Raw genomic sequence first — 18,617 nt, forward strand, 5'->3', positions numbered from 1 at the left:
CTGGCTTCACAGCTGCACTGATCCTATTGTTTTTCACTGGACAGGAGAGAAAGTGTGAGATGAGATCAGAGCCGCTCCGCTGTCCTCTCTTCTCGTCCTTTTCTCAGACCACACACATTCAAGAGTGACCCCTGTGAAATTCACACTTCTACAGTTACACAAAACTAAAACTAAAGCTATCCGAAATATTAAATACAAATGACTAAAACATACAAGAATGAAAATGAAAACTGAAAATATACAAATAAAAGCTAACTCACAACATTAATAAATCCTATCATAAATAAATACTAAGATATCGTCTGCTGAATATCTCTTCCACTGAGCTTTTCCTCTCATATTGTCCCTCTAAACTCTGAAATCACCTGCTGTAGTGTTTTGCTTTTTTAAGGAGTTAATAAAAATCAGTTAAGAATGATAAAAGCGTCCCCTGGGGTCCATCAGTGGATTATGCGTGGCTTCACACTTCCTCTCTGGAATGTGAACCGCTCATCGCGCCTAAAGCCTGCCAGTGTGTGCGAGCACCTCACCCTTCGGATGACAAGAGCTAACCAAATCAGGTCTATTTACACCACAGAACAAATAAACTACTGTCTTACTATATCTAGATTTGTGACTTCCCCCACACAAACACGGTGCTGGAAGCAGAGAGTGAAAAACACTGTTTCATAGACCCAGGAAAAGGGGATAAATCAGGTTTTACGGTACCTTAGTGCACATCCAGTGTGTTCAGATCAGTGCTGCCAATCCACAATATCATTCAGCTCCTGTTTTACAGCATGAAATCAGATGTCCTACTGTCACTGAGATGTGTGTGTATGTGTATGTCTGTCCATGATTTATCATCGAGAGGCTGGATCTAGAGCACTGGACATCTGGCCGCAGATTGAGATTTGGAATAATTGGCTGTGGATTAATAATCCGACTCGACTGCTGGCGGCATATAGAAGAGGAAGAACATGGCAGATTACAACCCCTAACTGTCCATCCACCCGCTGGATTACACACACACCCCAACAGCGCTTCAGCTGCACTTCTCCAATTCTCCCGTGCTCGACAATCGTCTAGATAGAAAACCATTCTTTAGTGCCTTAATCTCATTTGCAGGCTCTCTTTCATCTATTTATGTATTTTGAACTCTCATTTCAATCAATTCATTTCATTAGATTATTCCGTTGGTTCGTCTCTTTTAAACTCCTCCATGCAGCGCTGGATTAGGGGATTGTAATTCCAGCTAAACTGCTCAGTTTATCTGAATGAGAAGGAGGACTGTGCATGTAGAGCAGGGGAGGTTTAAAGGGACATCAGTTTTGTCGTTCAGCTCACGCTATGATAGGATGGGGGGAAAGTGGGGTGGACCGGCTCAAACGCTACATCAAAAGTCTCTGTACAAACGAGGACAGCTGTCCTGCTGCCAGAGACGGAAGCACAGGAGGATTTGCTTCATGCAAACAAAAACCAATGACAGAGGAGACCCAGAGCTGTGAATTGATTCACTTATAATTGACTATTGTTTATGGCTTGATAGATGATCAATTCTTATCTTTGAAAGGTGGAAATATGGGTTCTGACTCGTGTCTGTGATGCTCAAAATGGTGGGACACCGAAAAAGAACTTCTTCCCAGAAAATCAATTTTTCCCAGAAAATCCCAGAGAAGTTCTTCCCAGAAAATCAATGATCTAGATCAGGGATTTCAAACCTTGTTATGCCACGGACCCCCAAATATGATGATCCTCTAGCGGCTGACCCGCTTCCTAAATTTAAAAAAAGGCAGCTATATATTATATATCATTTGTAAAGACCAATTTATACTAAAAAAAAAAAAAAAAAAAAAAAATCAATCAATATAGGGAAATTAAATACAAAATACACTACTGCTTAAAGGTTTGGTGTCTGTTATTAATACTTTTATTCAGCAAGAATGCATTAAATTGATCAAAAGTAAAGACATTTATAATGTTACAATGTTATTTGCTATTTATTTATGTTTATGATGTTATAACATTTCAAATAAATGCTGTCCTTTTGAACTTTCTCTTCATCAAAGAATCCTGAAAAAAAACTTATAACTGAGAGTAATGGCTGTTTATGAATTCCCTGGGAATCAAACCCATGTCAAAATAATAATAAAAAATCCAAGGAGCAAAATAAACAAAAATGCAAAAATGCTAAACAAAAGGAGCAACGTTTCACCCCAAAGGGTCTTTGTCAGGCCTTACAAAACGTTGCTCTTTTTAATAAATTCTTGGGAGCAGAAGTAGCAGTGTGCCGATTTTTGTTTATTTTGAGTTTATGCTTTATTTGATCGAGCACCTGCCAAAAGTTTCTGGATGTGCACACTATTTCTTTATTGAAATCAAAGTCCTACATGTTTGAGCTACTAGAACCTTAAATTTACGTTGTCCCCTTGCAGCCACCTGGGGTTCCCCAGGCCAAAAATGTGAAAACCCCTGATCTAAATCTTTTGCTGAGATGTTTTATCAAACCACATTTCCACAGAGAAGCAATCCTCCTCACTAAACTAGATGGAGCTTAGAAATGATGGATCTGTGTGCTACCAGAAGCTCCTGGCACAATCACTGGGGTCAGGTGCCCCAGTCATTTAGTTATGTAAGAGGAATCCTGGATCTGTCCCCTCCACTCGCACACTCACATACTCCATTACATAAGCCCGTTGATGACAGACTGCTGATAAATGTCTGTTTTCTCAACTATGCCCTTGTGTATGTGATCTGTATACTCAGAGAATGACATGCACCCTCACTGAAACACTCTCATTCTCTGAACCACAGAAGCACACACGCATACATTGTTAAACACAAGAGATCGTAAGAAGGATCTAACAGTTAGCAAAAGACACACTGTTCAGAGAGACAGCAACTGAGAGAAAATAAGAGAAACCAGATCTTCGCTCATATAAACAAGACTCATAGAACTGTGTGTCAGTCGGTTTGCAGGCTACTGTTGTCTGGGGTTGAGTGTTTCAATGAGTGAGTGCCGGCTGATTTTGCAGGAATACTGTCTTTTTAATTTCTCCGACTCGTCGCTTCACTGTGTACGTTTAGTATTGCCTCTGCCAAAATAAAGCTCATTAAATATATAAATATTTACAGTAATTATTTAGGCTGTGTCTTGAGGCTTGAGTTTTCTTAACTGTGAAATTGAATGCCAAACAGCTTTTTAAACTTTAAATATTTCAACAATTATTGTTCTACGCCACCAGCAGTACCACATGCAAATTGTTAAATAAATATTGTTCACAGAAATTTGTCGTATACTGTATATAAAAACATATAGCCCTGTCTAAAACTTATCGCTTATCACTTTTAGCTGAGATAAAAATACATGGTATTGAAATTATGCGCCATTTAAACAGAAAATACATCCTTTAATATCTGGGTGTTTCTTCAACTTCAGACACTTAATGTCCCAGGGGTTGATTTTTTTTTCTTTTTGATATATAAAAAAACACATTAAAACTGACATGGAAACTTTTTATCATGCAAAACAACATAGTGGTGTATGTCAAGAAAAAAAACAAAAAAACAAAGATAGAATACTGTTTGGTGGTCCACTGTTGGATATTGTTAGTGGACAAATTAACTACCTACTGTAAATAAATTAAAGTGTGATGAAAATGGTCTTTTAAAGGGTTAGTTCACCCAAAAATGACAATTCTGTCAGCATTTACTGGAATTCATGCTGGTTTATACTGGATTTTTCAGCAGGGTCTTCAAAAGACTTGGATTAAACCATTCGAAATATGGATTTTTTTTTGTGTGAACTATCCCATTCCCTTTAAGAGGCTGTATTTTCCAAGTGTGCCCATTGTTGAAGAAACATCCATTATCCTTTTTCCCACATTAATAATTAGGGGTTCAACAAGGTATAAGAAGAAACTGGACCTGTTTCTTAATGACAGCAGTGACTCCAGCTGCAATGTGACCCTGTGCACCACGTCAACCAACTGTTACTATGATTAAATGTGACAACAGCAATATTGTTAAGCTTCATATAAATGCTTGACTGACATTGACACTAACAGTAAGTGAAACAGCTAAACAGCTAAAGAGTAAAATGCTTTAGGGAACATCTGTATGCTGTGTTTCTGTGATCATACCACCAGTAGAACTGTGCTAATAAAACGAGTTAATGTTACAAGACATGGAACAGAAGGATGATCAGATTTTCCCCAAATTGTGTGTCAGTATAAGCACATGGCATCTCTTCCAGCATACCACATTGGTTTCAACTGGCTTTTCTTCTCGTCTATGACCATAATATATTCTGCTCACTCAATCATCATAAAAGCTGTGTCAGCATCTTTAGTTTCAGCACCTTCTGTCAAACCTGCAGAGTTGCTTGAAAATCACTATTACTTCATTCCTACACGGGAAACAGAAAGAGAAAAGGGAGGCGAAACTCTGATAGCACAGCAGGTTTCATTACTCCAGCAGCACAGACGATCTCTCATGACATCTCTCTTCCCTCTCGCTCTTACAATATGCTGGCTGTCAATCATCAACTCCATACGAAAGGTTCTCCAAAGGCCTAGATGCTGGGAATTTTCTGTCATTAGCCAGTCGTCAGTCATAAAAACATGACTGAAAATCTACGCTTCTCCCTCACTGTCATACCCTCATCAATAAGCTTCATCAAACTCCACAAACGTAATTGGTCACCCTGTGGAAGTAATTGCCAGGACACATCACACAGATTTTGCAAGTTGCATTGGCAGGAAAACAAAATTGGTCACTGGAAGCAAAACTTTCAGACTATTTCATCTCATTCTGACAAGCAAGTTTCTAGTAATATTGGCTAGGAACTAGGAAGTATATTCAAAACAAAGTTTACCTGTTCAACACTCACCTGGATCATAGACCAGGACCCACCATTCCGATTCCCACAGGACAAATTGACAAAGCAAATGGAAAAGGACACTAGCATGAGCTGTTCTGCTCTGCTGCAACAGAGGGTGAGGGGTGCAGAAGAACGCGGTCACATTTAGGGGGCTTAGAGAGAAAATAAAAAAGAAGGAGTGGTGGGAGGGAAAGAAGGTGGAGTGAAGAGGAAAAACGGAAGGAGAAATAGGATAGAGAGCCCCCCTTTTCTTCTCTGTTTTTATTTTTTAACTCATGGCAGACTTTGTGAAAACCCCATGAACTGGGCCTTGGAGGAGGGAACGCCCACTTTACTCCTCCTATCCTGGTTTTGCTCCCTCCTTTTCACTCCGTCCTCTGGAGCCATTTCCCAACAATATTGTGCAGAGATTAGTGAGGAGGGGGTTAAGGCCTCCTAAAGCTCCTCAGCACACAGGCATTATTGAAGAAAGAAAGAATATGGAGGACCAGAACAAAACTAATTACGAAGAAAACCCAGAAACTATGTGGAGCTGCTGGAAGACTTGTTTGTAGTAAATGAATAAAACCCTCCTGCCTTCCGAGTCAGTCGGCATTCCCAACGCGGAGGAGGCTGCCTTTGTAGCTTTAAGACTTAAAATAATATTGTTTCGATGGAGGGTGTTATAAGATGAGGCTAAAACCTTAGAAACTCAAACAGAATAGAAAATGCACAATGTGTTTAAGCAGAAACAGATGAGTACCGCAGAGATGGAGGGGTGATGGATGGGTTTATGGTGCTTGTGAGGTAGTGAGCACAGTCACTGTAAGACGAGCCAAAACTCTGAAGACCTCACATTCACACACATATAAACCTCAGCCGCATAAACTACACCATCTAGAGGCAAAACACAAACGTAAGGCTGGAAATTAGTTCAAGTCTAGTGCAGTGATTCTGAATGTGATCATATCAATCTAAAAGCTGCACATCTGATCTGATTCTAGCTTTGTGAGCGCAGCCACTATAGCGTCCTGGGTGGGTGAAGTGCGTAGAGAGACAATCAGGATGACTTTACACTGGGTAACTTTCCTACAGCTACAGCACCTGGCCCTTCAGTCAGCCTCTCAGTTTTTCAACAGGCAAGAAGAAACATGAGAGAAGAGAAGAGAGGGATGAATAAACCCAAAGAAAGAATGCCCTCCACTCTGACATCTGAGAGGATTAGAACTGCTCCAGAGGTTAAAGCTAGAACTTCTTTCTCATACGATCTCTGCACACTTCCTTCACTTTTACACGCCTTTCTCTAAACTGAGATGATCCTGTGATGCTTCACCTTCACCTGTGCCCACAATTTACGTTGCAAACAACATATAAATTGCTAATATTTCATTAAGGTCCACAAGTAATCAAATTAGCCCTATTTACTTTATTAGTAAACAAAAAAAAAATTGTCTTTGTAACCTTTAGTCAAAATCTGAACGGCATTGGTTTTCTGATGACGTCAGTTTGGTCTTGGGCAAAACATTCTTAAAGGGTTAGTTCACCCAAAAATGAAAATTATGTCATTAATGACTCCAAGCCCATAAGACCTCCGTTCATCTTCGGAACACAGTTTAAGATATTTTAGATTTAGTCCGAGAGCTTTCTGTCCCTCCATTGAAAATGTATGTACGGGATACTTACTGTCCTTGTCCAGAAAGGAAATAAAGACATCATCAAAGTAGTCCATGTGACATCAGTGGGTTAGTTAGAATGTTTTGAAGCATCGAAAATACATTTTGGTTCAAAAATAACAAAAACTACGACTTTATTCAGCATTATATTCTCTTCCACTCATAAATACGTCACAATACTGAAGTAAAGTCAGTCGCAATTGAACACAAGCAAGAGTCCTGCTGTTCATCATGAATATCAGCAGCGCTGCAGGTAATCCCAACAGTGTTCAGAAAAAAAACAGAATGATGAGCAATAGTTCAATAAACAAGAAGTTAATATTGAGTAGCCTAACTTAAATTTTAAACACAACTTCTGTTTTTGCACCACCAATGAAAACAATTTCAAACAAGGCCAAAGCAGAACAGTTACACAATGCACATCACTAATCAACACAGTCATGGTGATTTGTTCTTGAATCAATCAGTGTTTAATGAATTGGTTATGTGAATTATTCAACGAATCGATCATAAAGAAAGCCACTTGTCGCCACCAACTGATGTAATGATGTAACAAGTAAAAAGCACCCACAAACACAAACTAACAGCATTTAGAGCTGAAGTGTGTAATTGTTTGGGGCGGGACTATCTTGTCTTGTTCTGTGTTTTAAAAGTTTCAAATAGATATGTGCTGGTATTCGGTAATACGATATATTACGATAATGAACATGCATGATACTGTTATCATGGGCACAAACAAAGAATAATAACTGCTCATTGCTGATGTGTTAATGCATTAACTAACGTTAACTAATGAGACCTTATTGTAAATTGTTACCTATGTTCTTTATAATTCTTTTGCACTTTAATCTGTTTAAAACATTTGTTTACTTTATAGATTTTTGTGCTTTATTGTATTTAAATGTTCAGTTCTTTTAGTTACAAGAAAAAGTTATTAAACCTGTTATAGTATGACAACACTTTTTTTTCGCAACTTATTTCAATATCGTGATAATACCGTATTCCTTGATAAAAGCTTCAGCAATTATCGCAACGTGTAAATTTGAGACCGTCACATGCCTAGTTTCAAATAAAAATACTGATATAGAATTGTATTCATTGTTGTTGTTGTTGTTGTTTTCTTGATAGTGTAAATAATGCTTATTTATTTAATGTGAAAAATGTGTCATCATTAAGTGTAACTGGAAGATGAATTTACATTTAAAAAAGCATCCTCGTTTCAGAACAGCACTAACTGCACGCCACTGGTTCACACAGTCCTTTACAAACAGCACAACAGTTGGAGCCGCAACTTGGACAGCTTTTGATGTAGAACTGCGTCTTATCTTTCCAGATCCCAAGAGCCACATACTAGAGGAAAGAGAAGAAGGGACAAAAGTAGCATAATCTCTCTCATTTCCTGTTATGTTATTGGTAGCAAAACGTGAATGCATGCTTGCAGACACTGTGTACATATACATAATAATGAGCATGTGTGCATGCATGACATCAGTCTTCTGCATCCCTCATGGCAAGACTATTAAATATAGTATTAAAATACACTTTCCAATACAATATTTCATGCACAACCCCACACTCTGGCATATAATCCCTTAAAAGGAAGGAAAAACTCAATCCCTCTACTTCAACATATATCCTACTAAGGCAAATTCTCTCTGCCTCTCTCTCTCTCTCTCTCTCTCTCTCTCTCTCTCTCTCTCTCTCTCTCTCTCTCTCTCTCTTGTCTTCCTCTTCATACTGTAAACAGCAGTGCAGACACCATAATCTCTCTCTGTAAGAAGGGCTTCTTTCCAAGCCCTGAGGCCATTGAGTCTGTCGTTCACCCGATCTCTCTGTACATTACAGCTTTTACAAAAGTAGGAGGGCGAACCATCCATCGGTTTCGCCAGGTGTTTAATTATGCCGAGATTTAAAATAAAGACCATAACAAAGTTAAATGGACATGAGTAGGGCAAATATAGGCAGATCACGCAGAGTTCAAAGCAGTGATAAGCAGTGTTGTTATTCCCTCTAGTGGAGGTGAATAGAACTGCACGTGCTCCTGCAGAAATGTTCAAATATTTAGTCTCCTCCAAAGTATTCTTTTGAAGCATAAAACTGAGGTATAAGAGTATAAATGATGCATGAAAGAAAATGTAATCTCTCATTAATCAAGGCGTTGTTAACGAAACATCTATGAAACATTTATTAAGAGATGAATGCACCATAGCAAGCAATTTTGGGGGGGAAAAATCCTAATATGTGCACACTAAATGGCTTGGATTACGGTAACGTTTTTGACTTTTTATGGAGAAGAAAAAAACAAAGATTAACTATTTAGTGGCACCGAAGTGTATCCAAACAGGGGAAACAATACAACAATTCTACTGGGCATTTTTAAACACAACCATCCATTTCTCTAATTAAAGATGCTGTTCATATCCCTGTCACTGATTCAAACTGAGCTTCTTCTTTTTTTCAGGAAGCCAAGCAGTAAAACACAACACTATCAAAGCTCTGAAGGGCTTCAAAGAGAGTAATGTGTGTCGGGATGCTGCTTTCAGCAAAGACAGCGAGGAAAGTGCATTTATTCTGTATATTAATCGACAAATGGCCACTGAAGCAGTCAAACTAAAAGAATGGGGGGCAGAATGGGAAGTAAATGTAAGAGAGAAATAGAGCATGTCATTTAAAAACATCCACATATCAGCAGTTGGCATTGGTGTTGAGCCCATAGGTGTATATAAACACACACCTGCTGTTTACATGCCCATTGTTCATTGCTACAAGGAATGCTTCTAGTGTGCTAATCCCGCCCACAAAACTGACTGATGGACAGATATAATGAACCGCGCTGAAGAAACAACAAACCAAAGACGGTTAAACAGTGATTGATCCATCAATCATGCAACACCTCACAAATCTGAGTCAGCCTCAAAATCAATGAACTCATGCTGGATTAGCAATATAAAACATAATCTTAAATAACGCACAAGTGTGTGCATTTCTGTCTGTATACTGCTTTCAGCACATTTGAGCAAATCAGAGCTGCAACACTGATTGAGTCTATATACTGCAGATACGAAAAGAGCAGGAACACACACACACACACACACACACACACACACACATAAATGTATACACATGTCGAATATGCAAACAAATGGACTAACCTGTTCACAAGGATCAAAAGATGCAGCTAAACAACAGCCCAATAGTAAGACAAACACATATAGGCTATAAACTCAGGCCTGCACACACATACACATACCGTATTGCATAGGACACACAAGTTTGGAGAGAGAGAGAGAGAGGAGGAGGAGGAGGAGGAGTTAGACCTCCTCCACACACATAGAGGTGGTGTGACTCTTTGACTGAGCTGTGCATAGGCTTCCAGCTGGCCTGTCTTTCAGTTAAGCACTGGGCTGATCTGTTCTCCAGTATATAAAGATGCCACTATCTCCGTCTCAACTGCCTATAAACTCAATTAAGTCTGTCAGGATCTCTCCCTCCTCCTATATTCGTCTCCCAACCTCCCTTTCTTTCCCAACCAGAACCAGATGAGCAAAACCACTGATTCATACTTTCTCAGAATTATATTGTATTTCTTCTGCTTTAATATTTGTAATATTTGGTCTCATTCTTTCTAACCCATAGAAATAGTGATTTTAATGATTTGGACTTGCTCAAGTGCAAAGCTGTTTTTGAGAATTCAAACACTGGTCCACAGAGGCATCATGTGATTGTAATTACTCAGTGTTTGAGCAGGACTGAGTCAAACTGCTTCTAGATCAGTGGTTCTCAAGAGAACGTCCAAATGATTTTAAAAAAAATTTTTTTTTAAATGAAACGCAAAATAAGCATTTTCAGTAGTGCCTTTTCCTCCAAAAATGAAAATTCTGTCATCATTTACTCGCCCTAATGTCGTTCTAAACCTGTATGACTTCTTTTATTCTGTGGAACATAAAAGAAGACAAGAGAAATCAATGAAGGAAGTCAATGGGCTCCAATGTTGTTTGTTTTCCAACATTCTTTAAATACTTTTTCTTGCATAAGAAAGAACGTCATGACAGAATTTTCAGTTTTGGTTGAGCTATCCATATATGATTTAATATTAATTTACACAACATTTATTAATTTATTCACTAAAAATATTTTGGGGGAAAATGTGGAATGGAAAATGTGATCTATCCATTTATCAATATAGAGAAAAGTCAACACTTTGTGAAATGCAATTGTGTGTGTATGAGTGCAGATCAAGATTGAGCTGTGGCGTGCACTTAGTGAGATGGTTTCTGGAGAATTTAAGATGATAGGTTACATTCCACTGGAGGTTCTCCAGTATTTACCTAAACCAGTTCGTCCATTGCTTGTTGTGCTGTGAAACACTCACTGCAACAGTTTAATTACAGAGCAACAGCACTCATGTAATACATACAATTCCTCATGGGTCCAAACACACACACACACACTCGATACTGATTATGTTATGATACTAAACACTTCACTCGGACCTACAGCTAATGGAGCACACGCTGAGTGATGCTCTAAAGACCTTATTGTGTGTGTGTGTGTGTGTGTGTGTGTGTGTGTGTGTGTGTGTGTGTGTGTGTGTGTGTGTGTGTGTGTGTGTGTGTGTGTGTGTGTGTGTGTGTGTGTGTGTGTGTGTGTGTGTGTGTGTGTGTGTGTGTGTGTGTGTGTGTGTATATTACATTGTGGGGACCAAATGTTCCTCTGTGTGTGTGTGTGTGTGTCCGTCCCTTAAACCAGCCAGAAGGCATATTGAAAAAGGCCTTTCCTTCCCACACACCCACTCACATAACCCTCTGTCACCACCATTGAATCTAACACTGATCTGTGTGTGAGTCAGAGATTCCACAATAAGGATATAATTGAGACAGCAACATTGCACACATGCAAGAAGAGTGACACAAATATAAACACAACACTCATTTCACACTCAGAGTCAGTGTAACTTTAAACAAATTATCTGCAAGGTTTTAACAAGTATCTTCCTGGTCTACCATGAGCTCTAACAACCATTACCAGCCAAAAGTTTGGGAGTCAGTAAGATGGATATTTTTTTTATATTGTTTCATTCAGCAAGGATCAAAAGTGACAGTAAAGACATTTATAATGTTACAAAACATCTCTATTTAAAGAACTTTCTATTCAAAAAACATTATCGATAAGAAATGAGCACCAAATCAGCATATTAGAATAATTTCAAGTGAAACTAAAGACTGAAATAATAGCTGGTGAAAATTAAGCTTTGCATACACAGGAATAAATTGCATTTTAAAATACATCAAATTATTTAAAAGTTATTTTAATTTGTAATAATGTTTAAAAAATATTATTGTTTTAACTGTTTTTTTTTAATCAAATAAAGGCAGCCAAATGCACACACACACACATATTTTTGGATGGGTTAGTAAGTATCGTCATGATTTATTTTTTCTGCAGCAGTGAGGAATTATCTTTACATCACCTGAAAAGAAAACAACAGCGAATAAACATTTTATTGTGCTTTATCAATATGACTGACTCACTTGGACTGAGTGATTCCACTGTTCCCCTGCAGCAGTGAAAATATATTTTCAGTGATATAAGAAGCTGAGTTGGGTTAACCAGCAAGAATAGGGCTTGGCCTCTGCACCATTGGGAGGTGTGTGTGGTCAGGGAAAAGCTCCTAATGTGGGCCTGCAGCATCCAAGATGAGTCTGCATGTGCCAGGACAAGCAGCCAGCACGAAGATTCAGACTCCAAGGATGAGCGGAATGAAAGGAACGCAAAAAAAATATAGGTTATGAATTCATTCCCTCACAAAGACGAAAACATTTCAAAGAATGAACAGCGTAAAGAGAATGACACGCGTCCAAATCAATCTAAACCCTCTAGTGTATGGACAAAAAAAAAAACGTTTCCATATTCTCCTTGCACTGGGTGGTCAACTCTCTCCTCTTAACTCTGAAAATCTCCCAAAATAAACAAAACTCATCTTGGAACAGTATTTAACGAAAAGGCCATTCTGAAAAAGCGATTTGGTGCCCCTCGCGCCCTCTGCCTCAACTCTCTTGGAGAATGTAAACAAAGCAAACAGTGAAGAAACTTGATGGACTTGTTACAAAAAAAAAATACCCGTAATTCACTGCAGACCATATTGATATAGTGAGGACTTCAGCTGCTCTAAAGGGGTTATTTACCACTGGGCAAACTTCACCAACAATTCGATAGCTGGAACAGGTTTATATTTGAGATAATGGAACAATGGAGTGCAGACACATAGGGAAATAAGAGGGAGTGAGAGAAATATGGAGAGAACGCTATTGCTCTGGAATGGCCGCCTAGCTGAGATAACTATCAACGCTGTGAGAATGGAGCAATGGGTTGTTTTGTGCTGGAAAAGAGAGAGCTGTATTGGAAAAGATTGCTTCTTTGTTGTCCACATGACTGGATTAATACGAACATGGAAGGTGGAAAACATCTGCTGAGCATTACGAGCCGTCGGGGGACGCCCATGCACCTCTTGCGCCTTGGAGCCTCACAAACACACGTGCAAAAAGACACACGACTTGCACAATCCACACGGTGCTCATTTCCTGCCTGGAAAGTGGGGCCAGGCCGTCAGCACCGTTTCTCGACTCTCGTTCTATACCTTCGCTCCCACCCCCCACCCATAAGTTATAGAGGCGTTTCCACATCAGCACTATAATACAGTAAAACATAAGCACGCCATCTGCACACTTATTCAACCAGATACTTGATCAGTCCTAACTCACTGAGGAATGTAAAACCAATGAAAACAAAATGGAGAGGATGACATCATAGCGAATGGAGGGGAAAGGGAAGAGTTGCGGAGCTTAAAGTGGAAGATGATGTAATTACAAGCATGAGTGTTGAGCATCAGTTCCCAACTTGGCTCTTGACGTTCGTTAATGTAGACAACATGGAGACATCATGCATGTAATGCGGTCGCTGAAATTTTTTCACACCAGGTGATTTCACATCAGGCGACCATCCTATACTGACTTTCTGAAAGTCATTCTGTCTGTTTCCATGGAGAGAGAACGACCAAACTTCCAACTAAGAGCAGATGATTCAGACTCCCTGTAGACGTGTTTTCAGATCTGCCTTCCTGTCAGGATGCTTTTTTTCTTATCTAAATATTAATCACGATAAAAGAATCCACAAATCTGCTATAAGACCCACACTGGGCACATACTATTGAGTCTTGTCAGCAGGCCTGGGGATTTAGCTATCCCAGCATGCCCGTGAATGTCGTAGCATGGCAGTAAGGCAGCAGAACACTCAGCGGTTACCTCTAAAAATAAACAATGACAACAACAAACGCTGGGGTTAGCGCTGAGTTACATCTGCCAAATATGAGCTAATGCCATTAGTCAGGGGGGGCTAAAAAAGTCAAAAGTAACTTATATGTTACCTTAGCACAACATGAGGAATTCAAGAAGTTGAACGACCGCATATATAATCTAATTCCAAGCCATGCCTAGTTACCTCACTCATTTAAATACTACCAGAAACATTTAGAGATTCAAAGCACTGTTATTCTCTGTAAAATCCTTTCAAAGCATTACCACAGATCTGGCCAGACCACAGTGTTTATGAAGACTTAAACTGAGTAAAGAAATGGTCCCAGACTACATAACCTACTTTCCCTGCACAATTCAGAGCAGCCAAAGCCTTTCTGTTACTTAAAGGTATGCTGGTTTACTTGAATATGACAAAAATGCATAGTGATGTTGAATCAAATATTCACTCGAAAGACATTTTGAATGTATTGACGTACCGTTCAAAATTGTGGGGTCTGTAAGATTTTGTAATGTTTTGGAAAGAAGTCTTTTATTATTACTATTACCAAAGCTGCATTTATTTAAAATAAAAATACAGTAAAATTATGAAAGATTATTTCAATTAAAATATTCTATTTTACTATATTTTAAAATACAATTTATTCCTGTGATGGCCAAGCTGAACTTTCAGCACCATTACTCCTGTCTTCAGTGTCACATGATCCATCATGCTGATTTGCGGCTCAATAAACATTTCTTATTATTATCAATGTTGAAAACAGTTGTGCTGCTTAATATTTTTGTGGAAACCATGATACTATTATACTAGTATTCTTTGATGAATAGTTCAAAAGAACAGCATTTATTTGAAAGTTTTTACTACTGTCACCTCTGATTAATTTAATGCATCCTTGCTAAATTTCTCTTCTTTTTTTTTAAACAGTAATGTACATCTGTTTCTTCTCTATTGTGGTCCATGGGTACTCATTTAAACTATAAAAAAAAGTAGTAGTGAGTAAGCCAGTTGTTGTTATGTGATCAAGAATCCAAATTACAGTAGATATACAGAATCACAATGGGTAATGACCATAGGTAATGACCTATAACTACTAATGAAACCTGGCAGCTAAATTCCATTAAAAACATCCAATCAATGAATAACAACAGTCTCTGCAGAAACCACCAATTACGAAACCGTCTGTTTTGAGTTAATAATAAAAAAAAAATACAGCACTAACCAGACGCTAAAGTTCTCTTTTAATCTCGTCCAGCAACACAAACAGGGAGAATGAAAGAGCATCTCAGCTCTTCAACATTCTGGAGCCGTTGCCTGGACCGCAATCAGAAGACTTTGAGAAACCCATTTCATGAAATATGGATCAAATGAAATGCAAGAATCTCACCCAGAGAGCCAAAAACATCCTGTTCTCAAAATCGTCTCTCAGTGCCTAGAAAACACAAACATCTAAACTGATCAAAACACGTTTCTCAGCCCTATTGAGGTTTAAACACATAGACCAAACAAATGTACTCACTCGCAAATGGCTTAAACGCACCAAAGATAAATACCCACATGAACTATTCAGTCCATTACTGAGTGCACACATGAAAAACTAAAAATTCAGTTTGGGCTGCAATACTCCCATCTGATAGTGTCATATGATGATTGGAGCTGAAGGTCTCCATGTCCCATGCCCAGAGGGTACAGCTCAATGCTCTGCTTTATTCTGCTGCTTTCTATCTGTTTTAGTCCACAAAGCAAGTATGAAAAGAATTGCAGATGTTGAGTCAGTGAGCAGAAATCTGAGGCCTGGCTGGCTGATAAACAGTAGACTGATAGTGCAGTCGTGAGACCAATATACCAGCTCTCATTCGCTAGTTAACATATGTAAGAGATGGAGGAAAGACTCCAGAAAATCACCACCATTCCACGCTAGATAATGTCTTATAAAAATGTGCAATTAAAACATTTCTTGGCCTTACTGCATCACTGACAACATTTTCAAGGTATGTGAAACTTCTCAGAATTGTATAAAAGCTATATCAATCAATTACAATTTTTTTATATATACATATATATAAATTCATTTAATAATTTATTTCAATTAACATTACAAGTATTTTTTCCCAGGGAACATAGCTTCATAAAGAATAAGTTTATTATTATTATGTAATTAAAAAATATTAAACTAAATTAAAATATTAAATACAGCAATATATAATAATATTTAGGGCTGTCAAATGATTAATCACGATTAATCACATCCAAAATAAAAGTTTTTTTTTACATAATATATGTGGGTGCACTGTGTATAATTATTTTATATATATAAATACACACACATGCATGTATATTTAAGAAAAAAATATAAATTATATATAAATCTATATACAGTATATACATGAAAATATTTCTTAAATATATACAAGCATGTGTGTGTATTTATATATATAAAATAATTATACACAATGCACCCACATATATTATGTAAAAAAGAACTTTTATTTTGGATGTGATTAATCACAATTAATCATTTGACAGCCCTAAATATAATATAAAAATGTAATATACTTTAAATTTTATTTTACAGCTTATGAGTTGGCTGAATAGTAAACTGTGTGTGTGTAAACACTGAGCAAGCCGATCAATGTGTGTGATGGAATGCTTACCTGAGACTGCAGCACATCAGTAAACAGCACTTTAAACTACAACACATACACCGAACATTACAAATCATGCAAAGTGCCTTCCGATATCACACAGCATCACCTAACTGCATAGATGAGCACACTAATAGCTTTGTTACCTCTGAAGAAGGGCATGGTGAACGGTGCCTCCGTTTCCCCCTGCCTGCCCTGTCCCGGAGACCTCCGCCTCCTCCAACGCATCACTGTAGAGTCCGATAACACACACCCTGCCCACCGATGCTCTGTAAAGTTGTATATGCTGAATAAATGACAAGTCAGGAATGTGCGTTTTCCCTCATGGACGGCGTCATACTCTGAGCACACACACACACACACACCTAACACAGGAGTTCACAGTGAGTCAGGACGAGAGGATGCAGCTGCATTTCCTTTCACACTTTCTCCCTTTCGCTCTCTCTCATCAGTTCGGTGGCTTTCCATCCTCACTGCAGCACATTCTGCGGCGTCAGCCTCAAATCAGTGCACACACACACACAAGGCAACACTGTTGAAAATAAGCAAACAGCACATTCACACTGTATCACCGCTATGAAACACCTGCTGTTCTCACATCATGTGCTGCTGATGGATCTACAACATCTATATAAGTGGTTCTCAAATGGTTTTGTTTCAGGAAAGATTTTACATTGGACATCAAGTAGTGATGCAATACAGTGGCAAAAAAAATATAATTCCTTTTACCTTGCATAGTTTGTTCATAGTTTGTTAATATCACATCTGTCCAAACTGGCATCTGCCTAATTCGACTACTTCCATCATGTGACAGACAATTTTTTACTTTGAGATTGATTGGACGCACGGCCTTTGATATTAACAACAACATGAAGACGATCTCCCCCAAAAGCTATTGATTTGCTTTTTAAACTATGCATAATTAAATGGTAAGTTCCATTTTATTATTTCCATTTAGCATTGTTTTTCTCTATCAGAGCAGAGCTCATTCTTTTTCGTTGTGACCCACCAGTAGAAAATCACTGATCTAAATCATCTGTTCACATGCAGAAACATGAACCATCATGAGCACGTGCCAAACGTAAGACACCTGGAAAAAGAGCAATTGCAGTCCACTAATTAAATTTCAGCAGGACATCAACAGATAAAAAAGTGCTGCAGGAAAGCTGGAAATTTAGTGAGCATTTTTGGTTTTTGAGTGAGTTTTTGGTTAAAAACCTGAAAAATGTTCTGTGGCAAGCACAAGCTTAAAATATTTTCACGTTTTACTTTATGACATAAAAGACATCAGCGAAACCCCAATTATGACTTTTTTAAGCTTTCACATGTCTTGAAAAAGTGACTAAATAGGACTACAAAAGTTGTTAAAAATCATCACACTGAACAGGTGAAATCATCTACTCACTAGTCTGCTTTTACATCCTTGTTGTGTTTATAATCTGCTCATGCAAACTATTATAACTCAAATTTGCTAGCTTGTATAAAGCTATATCTCGTTTTCTCGTTTTCAGAAGATTAATGGTGTTGACATTTAAGTCATGTGACTGGTGTATTTAGTTTATAGCCTAACTTTTGCTTTTTACTTCTGTCGATTGTATTTAGGCTTCAAAAATCATAAAAGTCGTGTTCATTTGTGAAGATTATCTTGATTAACAAAACGAGTAATAAATCATAAATCATGCAACAGATCAAAGCTGATTTACCCTTCCATAAGTTTAGGACAGTAACCAAGTAGGAAATATAAAATCATATATTTTATACCGAGGCACTGCCTGTCACCTGAATTCATCGCTACACTGGCAGTAATATACAATTTTATACACTTCATGGTGTCTGGCTGAAGGAAAGAGCAAGCTTCTGTCTTTCACGCTAAATTCACAGTAGAATTTGACATCCTGAGTGATGTGATGGCATCCGCCTCTGTTCCCTGTGTTTGTGTTGTGGTCGGAAGTGCTCCAAAGACTGGAAATTAGTGGCCAGTGGAACCCGTTTACAAGAAACATGCTGGACCCACCAGAGGAATGTGGGTTTGGTGATTTGGCTAGAGATGTGGAATAAAAACCACTAAACAAAATCATTGCACTCTCCGTGCAAAGTCACTTTTAAGCATTCATTAGATGGTTCGGTTACTATCGTGCTGTGATGAGTTTT

General features: G+C 38.2%; 1 protein-coding gene across 5 annotated transcripts in view; it reads right to left on the reverse strand.

The window, feature by feature from the left end:
• The window catches only part of nhsl2 (NHS-like 2), a 75,789-nt gene that overhangs the window by 43,847 nt on the left and 13,325 nt on the right, over positions 1–18,617 (reverse strand). The window contains exon 1 of one of the 5 annotated variants that reach the window (XM_056258949.1): positions 16,613–16,927. The exons of the other annotated variants lie outside the window; for them this stretch is intronic. Within the exon in view, the coding sequence (XP_056114924.1) occupies positions 16,613–16,694 (82 nt within the window). The 5' untranslated portion in view covers positions 16,695–16,927. Of the gene's footprint in view, positions 1–16,612; positions 16,928–18,617 lie in introns of those variants that run through there. 5 annotated transcript variants of the gene reach the window in all.

Source organism: Rhinichthys klamathensis, unplaced genomic scaffold (genome assembly GCF_029890125.1).
Source record: "Rhinichthys klamathensis goyatoka isolate OS25496 unplaced genomic scaffold, OSU_Roscu_1.1 h1tg000161l_1, whole genome shotgun sequence".
Taxonomy (NCBI): domain Eukaryota; kingdom Metazoa; phylum Chordata; class Actinopteri; order Cypriniformes; family Leuciscidae; genus Rhinichthys; species Rhinichthys klamathensis.